This window comes from Carcharodon carcharias, chromosome 22 (assembly GCF_017639515.1).
Source record: "Carcharodon carcharias isolate sCarCar2 chromosome 22, sCarCar2.pri, whole genome shotgun sequence".
NCBI classification, from domain to species: Eukaryota; Metazoa; Chordata; class Chondrichthyes; order Lamniformes; family Lamnidae; genus Carcharodon; species Carcharodon carcharias.
This window is the reverse complement of record NC_054488.1, coordinates 64,854,694-64,873,747: the sequence shown is the minus strand read 5'-3', so window position 1 is coordinate 64,873,747 and position 19,054 is coordinate 64,854,694. Positions and strand designations below refer to the sequence as shown.

At 44.3% G+C, this 19,054-nt stretch overlaps 1 protein-coding gene across 3 annotated transcripts in view; it reads left to right on the top strand.

Moving 5' to 3' along the window:
- The first annotated feature begins 18,406 nt into the window (after positions 1-18,406).
- The window catches only part of LOC121293552 (transmembrane protein 100-like), a 39,737-nt gene continuing 39,089 nt past the window's right edge, over positions 18,407-19,054 (top strand). For all 3 annotated transcript variants that reach the window (XR_005946556.1, XR_005946555.1, XM_041216578.1), the window contains exon 1: positions 18,407-19,021. Coding sequence is in view for 1 of the 3 variants with exons in the window: in XM_041216578.1 (XP_041072512.1) it covers positions 18,899-19,021 (123 nt within the window). In the remaining 2 variants the exon portion in view is untranslated. The remainder of the gene's footprint in view (positions 19,022-19,054) is intronic.

Genomic DNA, 19,054 nt, shown 5'->3' with positions numbered 1-19,054 from the left:
ATGGGCTTACTGTGAATGTGATGGGTTTACAGTGGGTGTGATGGGTTTACAGTGGGTGTGTGATGAGTTTACAGTGGGTGTCATGGGTTTACATTGGGAGTGTGATGGGTTTCCAGTGTGTGTGATGGGCCTACAGTGGGAGTATGATGGGTTTACTGTGGGTGAGTGATGGGTTTACAGTGGGTGTCATGGGTTTCCAATGGGTGTGATGGGTTTACAGTGGGTGTGATGGGTTTACAGTGGATGTGTGATGGGTTTACAGTGGGTGTGATGGTTTTACAGTGGGTGTGATGGATTTATAGTGGGTGTGAAGGGTTTACAGTGGGTGTGATGGTTTACAGTGTCTGTGTGATGGGTTTACTGTGGGTGTGTGATGGGTTTACAGTGGGTGTGCTGGGTGTATAGTGGGTGTGATGGGTTTACAGTGGGTGTGTGATGGCTATACTATGGGTGTGACGGGTATACTGTAGGTGTGACGGATATGCAGCGGGTGTGTGATGTGTATACAATGGGTGTGACGAGTATACACTGGGTGTTTGACGGGTGTACAGTGGGTGTGTGACCGGTATAGTGTGGGTGTGTGAAGGGTATACAGTGGGTGTGTGAAGGGTGTACAGTGGGTGTGTGAAGGGTATACAGTGGGTGTGTTGGGTATACAGTGTGTGTGTGAAGGGTATACATGCGATGTAATGGTTATACAGTGGGTGTGATGGGTTTACAGTGGGTGTGATGGCTTAATAGTGGGTGTGATGGGTTTACAGTGGGTGTGATGGGTTTACAGTGTCTGTGTGATGGGTTTACAGTAAGTGTGTGATGGGTTTACAGGGGGTGTGATGGGTTTAGAGTGGGTGTGTGATGGCTTTACAGTGGGTGTGATGGGTTTACAGGGGCAGTGATGGGTTTACAGGGGATGTAATGGGTTTACAGTGAGTGTCATGGGTTTGCAAGGGGTGTGATGGGTTTGCAGGTGGTGCGATGGGTTTACAGTGGGTGTGATGGGTTCACAGTGGGTTTGTGATGAGTGTACAGTGGGTGTGATGGGTTTACAGTGGGTGTGTGATGGGTTTACACCGGGTGTGATGCGTATATAGTGTGTGTGATAGATTTACAAGGGGTGGGATGGGTTTACAGTGGGTATATGATGGTTTTACAGTGAGTGTGTGATGGGTTTACAGTGGGTGTGTCATGGGTTTAATGGGGGTGTGATTGGTATACAGGGGGTGTGATGGGTTTACTGTGAATGTGATGGGTTTACAGTGGGTGTGATGGGTTTACAGTGGATGTGTGGTGGGTTTACAGTGGATGTCAAGGGTTTCCAATGGGTGTGATGGGTTTACAGTGGGTGTGATGGGTTTACAGTGGATGTGTGATGGGTTTACAGTGGGTGTGATGGTTTTACTGTGGGTGTGATGGATTTATAGTGGGTGTGAAGGGTTTACAGTGGGTGTGATGGTTTACAGTGTCTGTGTGATGGGTTTACAGTGGGTGTGATGGGTTTATAGTGGGTGTGATAGGTTTACAGTGGGTGTGATGGATTTACAGTGGGTGTGATGGGTTTATAGTGGGTGTGACGGGTTTACAGTGGGTGTGATGGTTTTACAGTGGGTGTGATGGATTTATAGTGGGTGTGATGGATTTACAGTGGGTGTGATGGTTTACAGTGTCTGTGTGATGGGTTTACTGTGGGTGTGTGATGGGTTTACAGTGGGTGTGATGGCTTTACAGTGGGTGTGTGATGGGTATACAGGGCGTGTGATGGGTATACAGTGGGCGTGTGATGGGTTTACAGTGGGTGTGATGGGTTTACAGTGGGTGTGTAATGGTTTTTCAGTGGGTGTGATGGGATTATATTGGGTGTGTGATGGGTTTACAGTGGGTGTGATGGATTTACAGTGGGTGTGATGGGTTTACAGTGGGAGTGTGATGGGTTTCCCGTGTGTGTGATGGGCCTACAGTGGGAGTGTGATGGGTTTACAAGGGGTGTGTGATGGGTTTATAGTGGGTGTGTTCAGTTTACAGTGGGTGTGTGATGGGTTTAAAGGGGGTGTGATTGGTATACAGGGGGTGTGATGGGTTTACTGTGAATGTGATGGGTTTACAGTGGGTGTGATGGGTTTACAGTGGGTGTGTGATGAGTTTACAGTGGGTGTCATGGGTTTCCAATGGGTGTGATGGGTTTACAGTGGGTGTGATGGGTTTACAGTAGATGTGTGATGGGTGGGTTTACAGTGGGTGTGATGGTTTTACAGTGGGTGTGATGGGTTTATAGTGGGTGTGATGGGTTGATAGTGGGTGTGATGGGTTTACAGCGTCTGTGTGATGGGTTTACAGTAAGTGTGTGATGGGTTTACAGGGGGTGTGATGGGTTTAGAGTGGGTGTGTGATGGCTTTACAGTGGGTGTGATGGGTTTACAGGGGCAGTAATGGGTTTACAGGGGATGTAATGGGTTTACAGCGAGTGTCATGGGTTTGCAAGGGGTGTGATGGGTTTGCAGGTGGTGAGATGGGTTTACAGTGGGTGTGATGGGTTTACAGTGGGTTTGTGATGAGCTTACAGTGGGTGTGATGGGTTTACACTGGGTGTGTGATGGGTTTACACCGGGTGTGATGCGTATATAGTGGGTGTGATAGATTTACAGGGGGTGGGATGGGTTTACAGTGGGTGTGTCATGGGTTTAAAGGGGGTGTGATTGGTATACATGGGGTGTGATGGGTTTTCCATGAATGTGATCGGTTTACAGTGGGTGTGTGATGTGTTTACAGAGGGTGTGATGGGTATACAGTGGTTGTGATGGGTTTACAGTGGGTGTGATGGGTTTACAGTAGGTGTGATGGCAATACTATGGGTGTGACGGGTATACTGTGGGTGTGACGGATATGCAGCGGGTGTGTGATGTGTATACAATGGGTGTGACGAGTATACAGTGGGTGTTTGACGGGTGTACAGTGGGTGTGTGACCGGTATAGTGTGGGTGTGTGAAGGGTATACAGTGGGTGTGTGAAGGGTGTACAGTGGGTGTGATGGGCATGTGGTGGGTGTGACAGATATACAGTGGGTGTGGCGGGTATACAGTGGGTGTGTGAAGGGTATACAGTTGTTGTGGTGGGTATACAGTGTGTGTGTGAAGGGTATACATGTGATGTGATGGTTATACAGTGGGTGTGATGAGTTTACAGTGGGTTTGATGGATTTACAGTGGGTGTGAGGGGAAAAAATGGGTGTGTGATGGCATACAGTGCATGTGTGACAGGTATACAGTGGGTGTGATGGGTATACTGTGGATGTGTGATGGGATTACTGTGGGTGTGATGAGTTTACAGTGGGAGTGATGGGTTTACATTGGGTGTGTGATGGGTTTACAGTGGATGTGATGGGTTTACAGTGGGTGTGTGATGTGTTTATAGTGGGTTTGATGCGTTAACAGTGGGTGTGATGGGTTTACAGTGGGTGTGTGATGGGTTTACAGTGGGTGTGATGGGTTTATAGTGGGTGTGTGATGGGTTTACAGTGGGTGTGGTTGGTTTATAGTGGGTGTGTGACGGGTGTAAAGTGTGTGTGATGGGTATACAGTGGGTGTGTGACAGGCATACTGTGGGTGTGATGGGTATGCATTCGGTATGTGACAGGTATAAAGTAGGTGCGTGAAGGGTATACAGTGAGTGTGTGACGGGTGTACAATGGGTGTGATGGGTATACAGTGGGTGTGTGACAGGCATACTGTGGGTGTGATGGGTATGCATTCGGTATGTGACAGGTATAAAGTAGGTGCGTGAAGGGTATACAGTGTGTGTGAAGGGTGTACAATGGGTGTGATGGGTATACAGTGGGTGTGTGAAGGGTGTACAGTGGGTGTGATGGGCATATGGTGGGTGTGACAGATATACAGTGGGTGTGGCGGGTATACAGTGGGTGTGTGAAGGGTATACAGTTGTTGTGGTGGGTATACAGTGTGTGTGTGAAGGGTATACATGTGATGTGATGGTTATACAGTGGGTGTGATGAGTTTACAGTGGGTTTGATGGATTTACAGTGGGTGTGAGGGGAAAAAATGGGTGTGTGATGGCATACAGTGCATGTGTGACAGGTATACAGTGAGTGTGATGGGTATACTGTGGATGTGTGATGGGATTACTATGGGTGTGATGAGTTTACAGTGGGAGTGATGGGTTTACATTGGGTGTGTGATGGGTTTACAGTGGGTTTGATGCGTTTACAGTGGGTGTGATGGGTTTACAGTGGGTGTGTGATGGGTTTACAGTGGGTGTGATGGGTTATAGTGGGTGTGTGATGGGTTTACAGTGGGTGTGGTTGGTTTATAGTGGGTGTGTGACGGGTGTAAAGTGTGTGTGATGGGTATACAGTGAGTGTGTGACGGGTGTACAATGGGTGTGATGGGTATACAGTGGGTGTGTGACAGGCATACAGTGGGTGTGATGGGTATGCATTCGGTATGTGACGGGTTTAGATTAGGTGTGTGAAAGGTATACAGTGAGTGTGTGACGGGTGTACAATGGGTGTGATGGGTATACAGTGGTTGTGATGGGTTTACAGTGGGTGTGTGATGAGTGTACAGAGGGTGCGTGATGCGTATACACTGGGTGTGTGAAGGGTATACAATGGGTGTGTGATGGGTTTGCACTGGGTGTGTGAAGGGTATACAGTGGGTGTGATGGGTTTACAGTGGGTGTGTGATGGCTTTGCAGTGGGTATGATGGGTTTACAGTGGGTGTGTGATGTGTTTACAGTGGGTGTGATGGGTTTACAGTGGGTGTGTGATGTGTTTACAGTGGGTGCGATGGGTTTACAGTGGGTGTGTGATGGGTTTACAGTGGGTGTGATGGGTTTACAGTGGGTGTGTGATGGGTTTACAGTGGTTGTGATGGATATACAGTGGTTGTGATGGGTTTACAGTGAGTGTGTGGTGGGTTTACAGTGGGTGTGTGATGGGTTTACAGTGCGTGTGTGACGGGTTTACAGTGGGTGTGTGATGTGTTTACAGTGGGTGTGATGGGTTTACAGTGGGTGTGATGGGTTTACATTGGGTGTGTGATGGGTTTACAGTGGATGTGATGGGTTTACAGTGGGTGTGTGATGTGTTTACAGTGGGTGTGATGCGTTTACAGTGGGTGTGATCGGTTTACAGTGGGTGTGTGATGGGTTTACAGTGGGTGTGATGGGTTTATAGTGGGTGTGAGATGCATTTACAGTGGGTGTGATGGGTATACATTGGGTGTGTGATGGATTTACAGTGGGTGTGAGGGGAAAAAAATGGGTCTCTGATGGTATACACTGCGTGTGTGACGGGTATACAGTGGCTGTTCTGAGTATACTGTTGCTGTGTGATGGGTTTACTGTGGGTGTGTGACATGTATACATCGATGTGATGGGTATACTGTCGGTGTGTGATGGGTATACAGTGGGTGTGATGGGTTTACAGTGGTTATGATGGGTATACAGTGGGTATGATGGGTATACATGTGGTATGTGATGGGTATATACTGGGTGTGGCGAGTATACATTGGGTGTGTGGCAGGTATGTGAAGGATACACAATGTGTGTGATGGGTACACGTGGGTTTGTGATGGGTACATAGTGGGCATGAAGGGTATACAGCAGGTGTGTGGTGGGTATACGGCGGGTGTGTGATGGGTATACAGTGGATGTGATGGATATACAGTGTTTGTGATGGGTATACAGTGGGTGTGATGCGTATACAGTGGTGCGTGACGAGTATACAGTGGGTGCATGATGGGTATACAGTGGGTGTATGATGGGTTTGCAGTGGGTGTGTGATGGATATACAGTGGGTGCATTATGGTATACAGTGGGTGTGTGGCAGTTATACTGTGTGTGTGTGTGAAGTGTATACAGTGGGTGTGGTGGGTAAATAGTGGATGTGTGATGGGTATTCAGTGGGTGTGATGGGTATTCAGTGGGTGTGTGATGGGTGTATAGTGGTTGTGTGATGGGTATACAGTGGGTGTGATAGGTATACAGTAGTTGTGATGGGTATACAGTGGGTGTGACTGGTATACAGTGGGTTGGCGGGTATACAGTGGGTGTGTGATGGGTATACAGTGGGTTTGGTAGGTATATAGTGTGTGTGTGATGGGTATACACTGGGTGTGTGTAGGGTGTACAGTGGGTTTAATGGGTATACAGTAGGTGTGCACCTGGTATACAGTAGGTGTGTGATGGGTATAGTCTGTGATGGGTATACAGTGGGTATGTGTAGGGTATATAGTGGGTGTAATTGGTATACTGTAAGTGTGCAATGGGTATACAGTAGATGTGTGACGGGTATAGTCTGTGATGGGTATACAGTGGGTTTGTGATGAGTATACTGTAGGTGTGCAAAGTGTATACTGTGTGACAGGTATAGTGTGTGACTGGTATACATTGGGTCTGTGACGGATATACAGTGGATGTGATGGGTATACAGTGGGTGTGTGATGGGTATACAATGGGTGCGACGGTTATACAGTGGGTGTGTGACGGGTATAGTGTATGATGGATATACAGTGGGTATGTGAAGGTTATACAATGGGTGTGATGGGTATACAGTGTGTGTGTGATGGGTATACAGTAGTTGTGCTACGGGTATACAGTAGGTGTGTGACAGGTATACAGTGGGTGTGTGACAGGTATTCAGTGGGTGTGATGGGTATACAGTGGGTGTGTGACAGGTGTAAAGTGGGTGTGATGAGTATACAGTGGGTGTGTGACAGTCATACAGTGGGTGTGATGGGTATGCATTGGGTATATGACAGGTATAAAGTAGGTGTGTGAAGGGTATACAGTGAGTGTGTGACGGGTGTACAATGGGTGTGATGGGTATACATTGGGTGTGTGAAGGGTATACAGTGGGTGTGATGGGTATACAGACGGTCTGTGACTGATATACAATGATTGTGTGATGGGTATACTGTGGGTGTGCGATGGGTACACAGTGGGTGTGATGGGTATACAGTGGGTGTGTGATGGGTATACAGTGTGTGTGTGATGGGTATACAGTGGGTGTGTAACAGGTATAAACTAGGTGTGTGATGGGTATACAGTGGGCGTGTGATGGGTACACGGTGGGTGTGATGGGTAAACAGTGGCTGTGTGACGGTAGACAATTGGCATGTGACAGGCACGGCCCCCACCACCAGCTCTAGCAGACTCCTGTGAATAGCTGCACTCGATGGGTCACATGGTGCACACACACATGCACACACACACATGTCCCTGGTAGAGCTGGAGGTGGAGGCAGTGCCTGTCATGTCTCAACTGTATACCCATCGCACATCCATTGTATACCCATCACATGTCCACTGTATATCTGTCACACACCCACTGTATACCCAGCACACACATCAAATATCCATTGCATACCCATCACACACCTATTATATAAGAACAAAAGACGTAGAGTAGAAGTCGGCCATTTGGCCTATCCAGTCTGCTCCGCCATTCAATGAGATCAAGTCTGATCTGATAATCCTCAACACCACTTTCCTGCCTTTTCCCTATAACCCTTGATCTGTCTATCTCAGCCTTGAATATACTTAACAACCCAGCTTCTACAGTCCTCTGCGGTAAAGAATTCCACAGATTCACTACCCCCTGAGAGGAGAAATTCGTCTTCATCTCTGTGTTAAATGGGTGACCCCTTACTCTGAGATTATGCCCTCTGTCCTAGACTCTCCCACAAGAGGAAACAACTTCTCAGCATCTACCCTGTCAAGCCCCATAAGGATCTTATATGTTTCAATAAGGTCGCCTCTCATTCTTCTAAACTCCAATGAGTACAGGCTCAACCTACTCAACCTCTCCTCATAAGAAAATCCCTCCATCCCCGGGATCAACCTAGTGAACCTTCTCTGGACTGTCTCCAATGCCAGTATATCTTTCCTTAGATAAAGGGACCAAAACTGTTCACAGTATTCTAGGTGTGGTCTAACCAGTGCCTTGTATAATTTTAATAAGACTTCCCTATTTTTATACTCCATTCCCTTCAAAGCAAAGGCCAACATTCCATTTACCATCCCTATTACCTGCTGAACTTGTATGTTAGCTTTTTGTGATTCATACACGCGATTCCCAAATCCCTCTGTGCTGCAGCTTTCTGCAGTCTTTCTCCATTTAAATTGTATCCAGCTCTTCTATTCTTCCTGCCAAGGTGCTAACCTCATATTTTCCAACATTATATTCCATCTGCCAAGTTCTTGCCCACTCACTTAACCTCTGTATCCCACTGTAGACTCTGCGTCATCCTCACTGCTTGCCTTCTCACCTATTCTTGTGCCATCTGCAAACTTGGTGATAGTACATTCACTTCCCTCTACCAAGTCATTAATATATACTGTAAATAATTGTGGCCCCAGCAGTGATCACTGTGGCTCTCCACTAGTTACAGGTTGCCATCCTGAAAATGCCCCCCTTATCCCAACTCTCTGGGCAGAATTTTGCTGTGGGCAAGCAGGGGGCGGGGCCTGCGCGCCGACATGTAAAATGACGCGGGATGACGTTGGCGGAACCCCCGACGTCATCCCACCCCATTTAAATTTTCAGGAAGGCAGGGGTGCAGCAAAATCAGCTGCAGGCCCGCCAATCTGTCAATGGCCAATTGAGGCCATTGACAGGATCATTTAAACAATTAAAGGACCTGCCTGTCCAACCTTAAGGTTGGCGGGCAGGCCAGGAGCCCACCCGCCAGAGACTGGGTCGGGCCCACCCGCCTGACAAGCAGAAAATTCTGCCCTCTGTCTTCTATTAGTTAGCCAATCCTCTATCTATGTTAATATACTACCCCCAACACCATGGGCTCTTAACTTATTGAGTAGCCTGATGTGCGTCCTCAAAGAATTCTAAGAAATTTGTCAGGCATAATTTCCCCTTTGTGAAGCCATGCTGACTCTGCTTGATTAGATTATGCATTTCCAAATGCTCTATTACATCCTTTATAAGATTCTAACATTTTCCAAATGATGGATGTTAAGCTAACTGGTCTATAGTTACCTGTTTTTGTCTCCCTGGCTTTTTAATAAGAATGTTACATTGGCAGTTTTCCAATCCTCTGGGACTTTTCCAGAATCTAAGGATTCTTAGAAGATTACTACCAGTGCGTCCACTATCTCTATAGCTACTTCCTTTAATATCCTAGAATGCAACCCATCAGGTCCAGGGGACTTCTCGGCCTTTAGCCCCATTAGTGTCCCTAGTACTTCTTCTCTCGTGATAGTTATTGTACTTATCTCCCCCTCTCTTTTGCCCATTGACTATTTAGCATTGGAATGCTATTATTGCTTTCTACCATGAAGACAGATGCAAAGTATTTATTCAATCCTCTACCATTTCATGGTTCTTCATTATTATTTCCCCAGCCTCATTCTCTAAGGGGCCTATATTCACTTTGGCCTCTCTCTTCCTTTTTATATATTTAAAGAAGCTCTTACTGTCTGTTTTTACATTACTTGCTAGTTTACCCTTAAAGTTTACTTTCTCCCTCTTTTTTTTGGTCATCTTCTGTTGGTTTTTACAACCTTCCCAATCCTCTGACTTACCACTAATCTTTGCCACATAGTATGTGTTTTTTCTTTCAATTTGATACTATCCTTAACTTCCTTGGTTAACCTTGGTTGGTTTATCTCCTTCCTAGAATCCTTCTTCCTCATTGGGATATATCTTTGTTGTGAGTCATGAACTATTTTCTTAAACATCTACCATTGTTCATCAACTGTCTTTTCTGCTAAACTCCTTTCCCAGTCCACTTCAGCCAACTCTGCCCTCATTCTTTTGTAATTACCCTTATTTAAGTTTAACACAATTGTTTCCGACCCAAAGTTCTCAATCTCAAACTGAATGCCAAATTCTACCATGTTATGGTAACTGTTTCCTAGGGGATCTTTTACTCTGAGATCATTTATTAAACCTGCCTCATTACACATTACTAGTTCCAAAATAGCCTGATCCCTGGTTGGATCCAACATATTGTTCTAAGAAACTGTCCCAAATGTATTCTTGCTTGTGTCTACCTCTGCCAATTTGATTTTCCCAATCTACGTGAAGATTAATGTCACCCATGATTAATGTTCTGACTTTTTTACATGCCCTCATTATCTCCTGATTTATTCTCTGTCCTACAGTATAGCTACTGTTAGGGGGCCTGATGCCACCAGTTTCTTCTTCCCCTTGTTATTTCTTACCTCCACCCATATGGATTCTACATATCTGGTCCAAGATCATTTGCTATCGTACTTATTCCATCTCGTACTAACAAAGCTATCCCACCACCCTTTCCTTCCTGCCTGTCCTTTCAAAAAGTCACATACCCCTGAATATTTAGTTCCCAGCTTTGATATCTTTGTAACCATATCTCCATAATGGCCATAAGATCATATCCATTAACGTCTATTTGTGTCGTTAATTTGTTTATTTTGTTCCGAATACTATGTGCATTTAAGTAAAGAGCCATTAATTTAGCCTTAATTTTTCCCCCTTTGACCCTACTTGGTGCTTTTTATTTATGTTTGTACACTCTGTCCCTTCCTGTCACACTCTGGGTATCATTACCTAAATAGCTGCCCTTCAATGCTGCCATATCCTTTTGCTTTGTAAGCTTATGTATCCCCTCTCCAGAACCTTCTACCCATCACACACCCACTGTATTCCCATTACACATTCATTGTATACCCTTCACACACCCATTGTATACCCATCACACCCACTTTATAAATGTCACATGCCCATTGTATACCAGTCACACGCCCATTGTATACCATCACACATATATTAATACAAACTGGTCCAATTACATATACATATATATAAAATAAATAGTTCTGATTGCATACACAGAAATGCAAACTGCTCTAATCATCAAGATGTGAACACACAGGTTTAATAACACACAAACACAAATACAAACAGCTCCAATTATACACATACAGTTGTCCTGATTACAAACATATAAACACAAATTGACCGAGCACAAATGGATCTAATCAAACGCACATAAATATAGGTGAGCCTAAATGCACACAAACAGATCTGATCACAGATGCACAAACACAGGACAGGTTCGATTTTACAGATCTAAACACATATTGGATGTAATTTCATAGGCAGAAAATAAACTTGATCACACAAATCACACATTATTAATTCAAAACAGCCTTCACACAAAATGGGTCCATGATTTTATTTCAACAACTTTTCGGAGCTTGACGGTGAATTGCAGCGAGTAATAAGAGCATGGATTGCCATGAATCATGGTGAATTAGCTGGGAATGGCCTCACTATAACTATATATACTGTCACATCTCTGACTGGTGTTAGGCAGCCTATGTTCCCTGATTAATTGAAGCTTCAAGGCAATGGAGGGTCGGTCCCATTTCCTTTCCCCATATATCTCATGTGCTGGGAATTTACAGGGAATATGATTAATTTAGCAATCTGAGTTCAGAGGAAAGGTTAAGGAAGTTGGGTTTGTTTAGTTTGGATAAAAGGAGTCTTTGAGGTGAGTAATTGAGGTTTTTAAGATCATGTGCAGGATTAACAAAACTGATCCAGGCAAACTGTTCCCTTGGGTGAACATAATAAAAGGGGCAGGAGTAGACAATTCAGCCCTTTGAGCTCACTCCACCATTCAATATTATCATCATTTGTCTTCTACCTCAACTCCGTTTTCCTGCCCACTCCCCAATATCCCTTACTCGCTGAGAGATAGACAGGCATCTATCCTGTCTATCTCAGCCTTGAATATATTCAGTGATGGACCATCTACAACGCTCTGGCATAGACAATTCCAAATTTACAACCCTCTTAGTGAAGACATTTCTCCTGTCTCAGTCCTAAATGATCGTCCCCTTATCCTGAGACTATTTACAGAATAAAACAGAGGAAGTTGGTTATAGAAAAGGAAGCTGGGGTGGGGGGATATTCCCCCCAGAGGGTTATCAAGTTGTGGAATTAGTTTCTGGGATAGCCATTGCAGCAGAGAATATAAATGGGAGAATATAAAATCAAGAAACAATCAGACACGTTTCTGAAGAAAGAACAGATGACAAGTTAAGGGGAGAAAATGGGGAGGTAAGGTTAATCTATCAAAAGGAAGTGATTTATTGGGCCTCATGGTCATTTCCAGTTCCTAGAAATATTGTGTTTTTCCAAATGTGATTGATTGAAACTCTGCTGTGGCTGAGCATCTTTATGAATTAAGCAGGAGAGCACCCACAAAGTGAAGCTGTATGTTACAACTAGTGTCCCAGGAGAGAAGTGATCTGATAATTCACAGTCCTGAGTGAGTAATGCTCAGTGCTACAAGTGAAATTTGACTGGTATTTGGAACTCCTCATATACACTATTTATACCATGTATAGATAAGCAATTAGTTTAAATGTAAAAAGTAATTTGATACATTTTCATATATATATTCATGGGTTGTGCAGTGACTCAAATACATTTCTGTGAATTATTTTACTTACTCCATTTGTGTGACAGAGTGAATATGTGTGAATGTCTGACAATATCTGTGTGTGGGGGTGAGACAAGTTGTATGTTGTGGGTGTGAGTGCCCACAGAAGTGTCTATATGAGTCTGTATGTGTTAGTGTGCACCTTGATTAATTAGTATTTTTGGATTTGGATAAGTGCATTAGTGTGGTAGTGTCCACATGTACCTCAGAAGGTGTATGAGTGTGGCTGTGTATATCTGTATTTGTAAGCGTGTATATGTGTATAAGTAGATGTGTAAGAGCACATGTATGTGAGAACTTGTGACTGGGTGAGTATAAATATTGCTATAAATGCCTGGATTATAATAATATTTTGGAGGTAATTTTAGTTCTGTGAAGATTAAAGTTTAGCTATGGAAAATGGGATAAATGCAACTAAAGCAGCTTGAAGACTATTACACTTAAAAGGTTGGGGCCTTGTTGCCTAAGGGGTTAACAGCTAGAAAGGTAAGATCATGAAACAGCAGATGGACTTACTTAGCTGGAGAATCGGAGACAAGGCATTTCTGCTTACAAAGAAATGCAACCCAGTGAGTTGTTTTGTTTTGGGAGTTAAAGCTACAATTAATTTAAAAGCATTCTTTGAGTCCTAGAAGGCTGGAGGTGGAGCTTAAGAAAGTTCTAGGGTTTCAAATGTATCTGAGTATTTGATGGGAGAGTGAGTATTCTGCAGGACAAGAAAAGGCCATACCAGAAAGATGCTGCTTTAAGCAGGCTCCCAACAGCAAGAATGTTACTGTTAGCTGGCTCTGTGCAGTTGGGGCTCAGGAGAAGTCCTGGAGAGCTGTGAAAGTGGCAGAAAGGCACTAGCTCCATGGAAACAAATACAGTAACTATCACTAGAGAAAAAGTACTATGGAAGCTAATGGGGCTAAAGGCTGATAAGCAGCCGATAAGTCCCACAGACCTGATGGATTTCATCCTTGCTATTACTTGTTAGTTTACCTTCCAACTTTATTTTCTCCCCTTTCTTTTTGGTCATCTTTTGTTGGCTTTTAAAACTTTCCCAATCCTCTGGTTTACCACTAATCTTTGCCACATTGTGGCATTAAATAGCAAATGCAACCAAGACAGATCCCACACATTTCTGAACAACCCACCCAGATGTCAGTAAACACTGTGGGTGGGATTTAAATGAAGTAGCTACAGTGATCGTGGATGCACTGGTAGTAATCTTCCAATAATCCTTCGATTCTGGAAAAGTCCTAGAAGATTGGAAAACTGCCAATGTAATGCCCTTATTCAAAAAGGGAGACAAAAAACAGGAAACTATAGGCCAGTTAGCTTAACATCCATCATTAGGAAAATGTTAGAGTCTATTATAAAGGATGTAAGAGCAGAGCATTTAGAAATGCATAATATAATCAAGCAGAGTCAGCATGGCTTCATGAAAGGGAAATCATGCCTGACAAATTTATTAGAATTCTTTGAGGAGGTAACAAGCAGGATAGATAAAAGGGAACCAGTTGATGTGGTGTATTTGGATTTCCAAAAGGTGTTTCATAAGGTACCACACATAAGGCTACTTAAGAAGAAAAGAGCCCAGGGTATTAGGGGTAGTATATTAGCATGGACAGAGGATTAGCTAACTAATGGAAGACAGAAAGTTGAGAAAAGGGGGCATTTTCAAGATGGCAAGCTGTAACTAATGGAGTGCCACAGCGATCACTGCTGGTGCCACTATTATTTACAATATATATTAATGACTTGGATGAGGGAAGTGAATGTACTATTACCAAGTTTGCGGATGACACAAAAAATAGGTGGGAACGCAAATGATGACGATGACACAAAGAGTGTACAGAGGGATATAGACAGGTTAAGTGAGTGGGCAAAAAACTTGGCAGATGGAATATAATGTGGGAAAATGTGAAGTTATGCACTTTGGCAGGAAGAATAGAAGAGCTGAATATTATTTAAATGGAGAAAGAATTCAGAAAGCTACATCACAGAGGGAGTACTTGTGCATGAATCCCAAAAAGCTAACATACAAGTTCAACAGGTAATAGGGAAGGCAAATGGAATGTTGGCCTTTATTTCAAAGGGAATGGAGTATAAAAATAGGGAAGTCTTACTAAAACTATACAAGGCATTAGACCACACCTAGAATACTGTGAACAGTTTTGGTCCCTTTTTCTAAGGAAAAGTATACTGGCATTGGAGGCAGTCCATAGACGGTCCACTGGGTTGATCCCGGGTATGGTGGGATTTTCTTATGAGCAGAGATTGAGTTGGTTGGGCCTGTACTCATTGAAGTTTAGAAGAATGAAAGGCAACCTTATTGAAACATATAAGATCCTTAGGGGGCTTGACGGGGTAGATGCTGAGAGGTTGTTTCCCCTTGTGGAAGATTCTAGGACCAGATGGCATAATCTCAGAGTAAGGGGGCACCCACTTAACACAGAGATGAGGAGGAATTTCTTCTCTCAGAGGGTAATGAATCTGTGGAATTCTTTACCGCAGGGGACTGTAGAGGCTGGATCATTAAGTACATTTAAGGCTGAGATAAACATATTTTTAATCAGTAAGGGAATCAAGGGTTAAGGGGAAAAGGCAAGAAAATGGAGTTGAGGATTATCAGATCAGCCATGATCTCATTGATGGCGGAGCAGATTTGATGGGCCAAACAGCCTACTTCTGCTCCTACGTCTTATGGTGTTACTGTACAGTGCGGTATGTTCAACCATGTTTTGCCTGTTAATTCACTTGTTCCTCATATTAACCCTGAATGTTAGAGTATAATAGAGATATTGTAAATTGTTTTATCTTTTTGACCTTGTACAGTAAAGTTTCATCTTTGTTTGTTCAAAACCCATGGAATCTTGTGGCTTTATTCTCTTAGGAAGTGTCTTAAATCTCAAACTTTGCCTACTTTAAAGAAAATATTGTTGGTCCCTATCTGGTTCTTACCAAAAATGTGGGGCTCTGGTCTTGGATCAGACAGTGTGTGTGTCTGTACACCTGTGAGTGTGAGTATCTGTAGGTAAATCTGTAAATGGGTGTTATTGTGATTCTGCTTCTGCACGTGAATGTGTATGTAAATGTTTGTGTGACTGTAGGTACATCAGTGTGTGTGAATAAATGTGTATGAATGAGTGAGACTGTAGTCAAATCTATTTGTCAGTGTGAGTGTGAATTGTTCCCTTTATTTTATACTGCCTCTCCTCATTCCTCCCATCAAAATGTATCACTTCACACTTCGCTGCATTAAATGTGATCTGCCATGTGTCCATCCATTCTACCAGCCTGTCTATGTCCTCTTGAAGTCTACCACCATGCTCCTCACAATTCACAATACTTCCTAGTTTTGTGTCATCTACAAGTATTGAAATTGTACCCTCCATACCCTCATTTGGGTCATTTATAAAAATAAAGAAAAAGGTGATCCTGCAGAACCCCACCATATATATTCTGCCAGTCCAGAAAACAACCACTCACTACCACTCTCAGTTTCCTGTCATTCAGCCAATTTCATATCCATTTTAACCTTTTTATTCCATGGGCCTCAGCTTTACTGGCAAGTCTACTGTTATATATTATATGTCTCGGAGCAATGCAGAGATGACACACCAGCTTCTATGTGTGTAGGAACTTTACTTACAGGAGTGTTTTTTTTAAGTCTGCTCTATGCTTATAGCTTTTTGCTTCCAGCAACTTTTACCGTTTGTTTTCCTTTCCCTGAGTCCAAACCCAAACTTAACTGATCAAGCAAAGTGAGCATCAATAGTAAACAGATCAGCATAATCAAACGCAGAACAATTGAACACCGGCCCCATCAGGGGCATGACCCACCATGGATGAGGCGGCGTCCCAGCCAGAAGTTGATTGATTGCTGCAGGACCAGAAGATCCCGGCAGAGGCAAAAAATCCCACCCAGAGTGTGCGACTAAGACTGAGTCTTAATTGAGTGTGAGGCTGAGTGAGACTGTGAGTCTCAGTGTGTGACTGAGCGAGACTGTGAGACTGAGTGTGTGGCTGAGTGAGACTGTGTGTGACTGTGTGACATTGTGAGTGTGTGACTGACTGATACTGTGAGACTGACTGTATGACTGAGTGAGACTGTGAGACTGTGACTGAGTATGTGGCTGAGTGAGACTGAGTGTGTGACTGTGAGACTGAGTGTGAGATTGTGAGACAGAGTGAGACTCAGTGAGACGGTGTGTGACAGATTGAGACTGAGTGTATGACTGTGAGACTGAGTGAGACTGTGTGACTAAGTGAGACTGTGTGACTGAGTGAGATTGAGTGTGTGACTGTGTGAGACTGAGTGTGTGACTATGTGAGGCTGAGTGTGAGACCGAGTGAGACTGTGTGTGACTGAGTGACACTGTGAGACTGAGTGACACTGTGAGACTGAGTGAGACTGTGAGACTCAGTGTGCGTCTGAGTGAGACTGTGAGACTGAGTGTGTACCTGAGTGAGACTGATTGTGTGTCTGAGTCAGACTGTGAAACTCAGTGTGTGTCTGAGTGAGACTGTGAGACTGAGACTGTGAGACTCAGTATGTGACTGAGTGAGACGGAGTGTGACTGTGTGAGACTGAGTGTAAGACTGAGTGAGACTGTGAGGCTGAGTGTGTGGCTGAGTGAGACTGAATGTGTGACTTGATGAGACTGTGTGTGTGAATGAGTGAGACTGAGTCTTGACTGAGTGTGTGACTGAGCGAGACTGTGAGACTGAGTGTGTGGCTGAATGAGACTGTAAGACTGTGTGTGTGAGCCAGAGTGAGGCTGAGTGTGTGACTCTGTGAGACTGAGTGTGAGACAGGGTGAGACTGTGAGACTGAGTGTGTGACTGGGTGAGACTGTGTGTGACAGAGTGAGACTGAGTGTGAGGCTCTGTGAGACTCTATGACTGAGTGAGACTGCATGGCTGAGTGAGATTGAGTGTGTGACTCTGTGAGACTGAGTGTGAGACTGTGACTGAATGAGACTGTGTAACTGAGTGCGCCTGAGTGTGTGACTGTGTGAGGCTGAGTGTGAGACCGAGTGAGACTGTGAGACTCAGTGTGTGTCTGAGTGAGACTGAGACTGAGTGAGACTGTGACTCAGTGTGTGCCTGAGTGAGACTGTGAGACTGAGTGTGACTGAGTGAGATGGCGTGTGACTGTGTGAGACTTCGTGAGGCTGAGTGAGACTGAGTCTGTGACTGTGTGAGACTGAGACTGAGTGTGTGACTGTGTGAGACTGAGTGAGACTGTGTGAGAGACTGAGTCAGACTGAGACCGAGTGTGAGACTGTGAGACTGAGTGTGTGACTGAGTGAGACTGTGAGACTGAGTGAGACAGAGTGTGTGACTGTGAGACTGAGTGAGACTCAGTGTGAGACTGAGTGAGAGACTGAGTCAGACTGTGCGACCGTGTGAGATTGAGTGAGATGTAGTATGTGTGAGAACAAACTTAAAACAGAATATGGTACAAATACTCAAGCTGGTCATACAGCATTTGTGGAGAGGCAGAATTCATGTTTCAGACTGATATAATTTTGTCAGAAATGGAAAACCTCAAGATGTAACAGGTTTTAAGCAAGTACAGAGGCAGGGAAAGGGCAGAGGGGAGGAAAGAAACAAAAGGGAGGGTCTTTGATTGGGCTGATGATGGAAAGATTAAATGACAAAAGGGACTATGGTGCAGGGCAAAAGGAGATGGTAATGGGTCAAGTAAAGAAACAAGTGATAGGTATAGAGAGGTGTAAATGAGAAATTTAATGAAAAATGTTGATGAGACTATGTGTGTGTGTATGTGAAGCTCTACTGTCAGTAGAGTGCAGTCTGGCAATGACTTTATTCAGCAGGAGGTGAAAGGATGATACACCCCCTCCTAATATCACTCCCTCTCTCACACACAGATTCCCTCTTCCCATCTCAAGTATGTTTAAACACTGATTTCATGGAAAGAAAAATAGAAGAAAGGAATGTTTGAAGGCCACCCTTTAACAGGCAGTACCACACCGAATTCACCTTAGATCCATGATACTTTCCCTTACAACTGGAGATGGGGAATGTGCGTTTGCAAAGACAGCAATAATTTCTGTCATTAATAGTCTGAAATATTACAATATATTAAATAGTCACATTTACTTGCTGAGATGTTTCTCTTTGATGTTGCTGGGATGTTGTTGTTTATATAAAATATTTTAATTAAGTAACAATAACATCGAGATAAGGACAGGCTGGTGTGTGCCAAGACTGAACGCCAGGATTGAGATCAGTGCATGCAGAGAGAGAGGGAGAACCCGATCTGCAGGCAACCTCCTCCGGGAAGGATCGCTTCACTGTCACTGTCACAGGAGGGGCTGAGACTCAGGACACCGGGGCCACAGGGCAGAGACGGGGGACCAGTACAGCCTCTGTTCTGCTTTCCCCCTTCCTCGTACTGAGATGGGTCTCCCTCCTGCTAAATGTACCTGAGCAGCGAGTCCGAATCCGGCTCCCAACTCCTCTGTCAGCCTCACAGTGCGGATCGTTTGGCGACGCTAAGGAGGCTGGAGAATTCGGAGCAGCGCCTGGGAACAGCATTGAAGGTGGGTGATTGAGTGGAGTGATCCTGGGCGCAG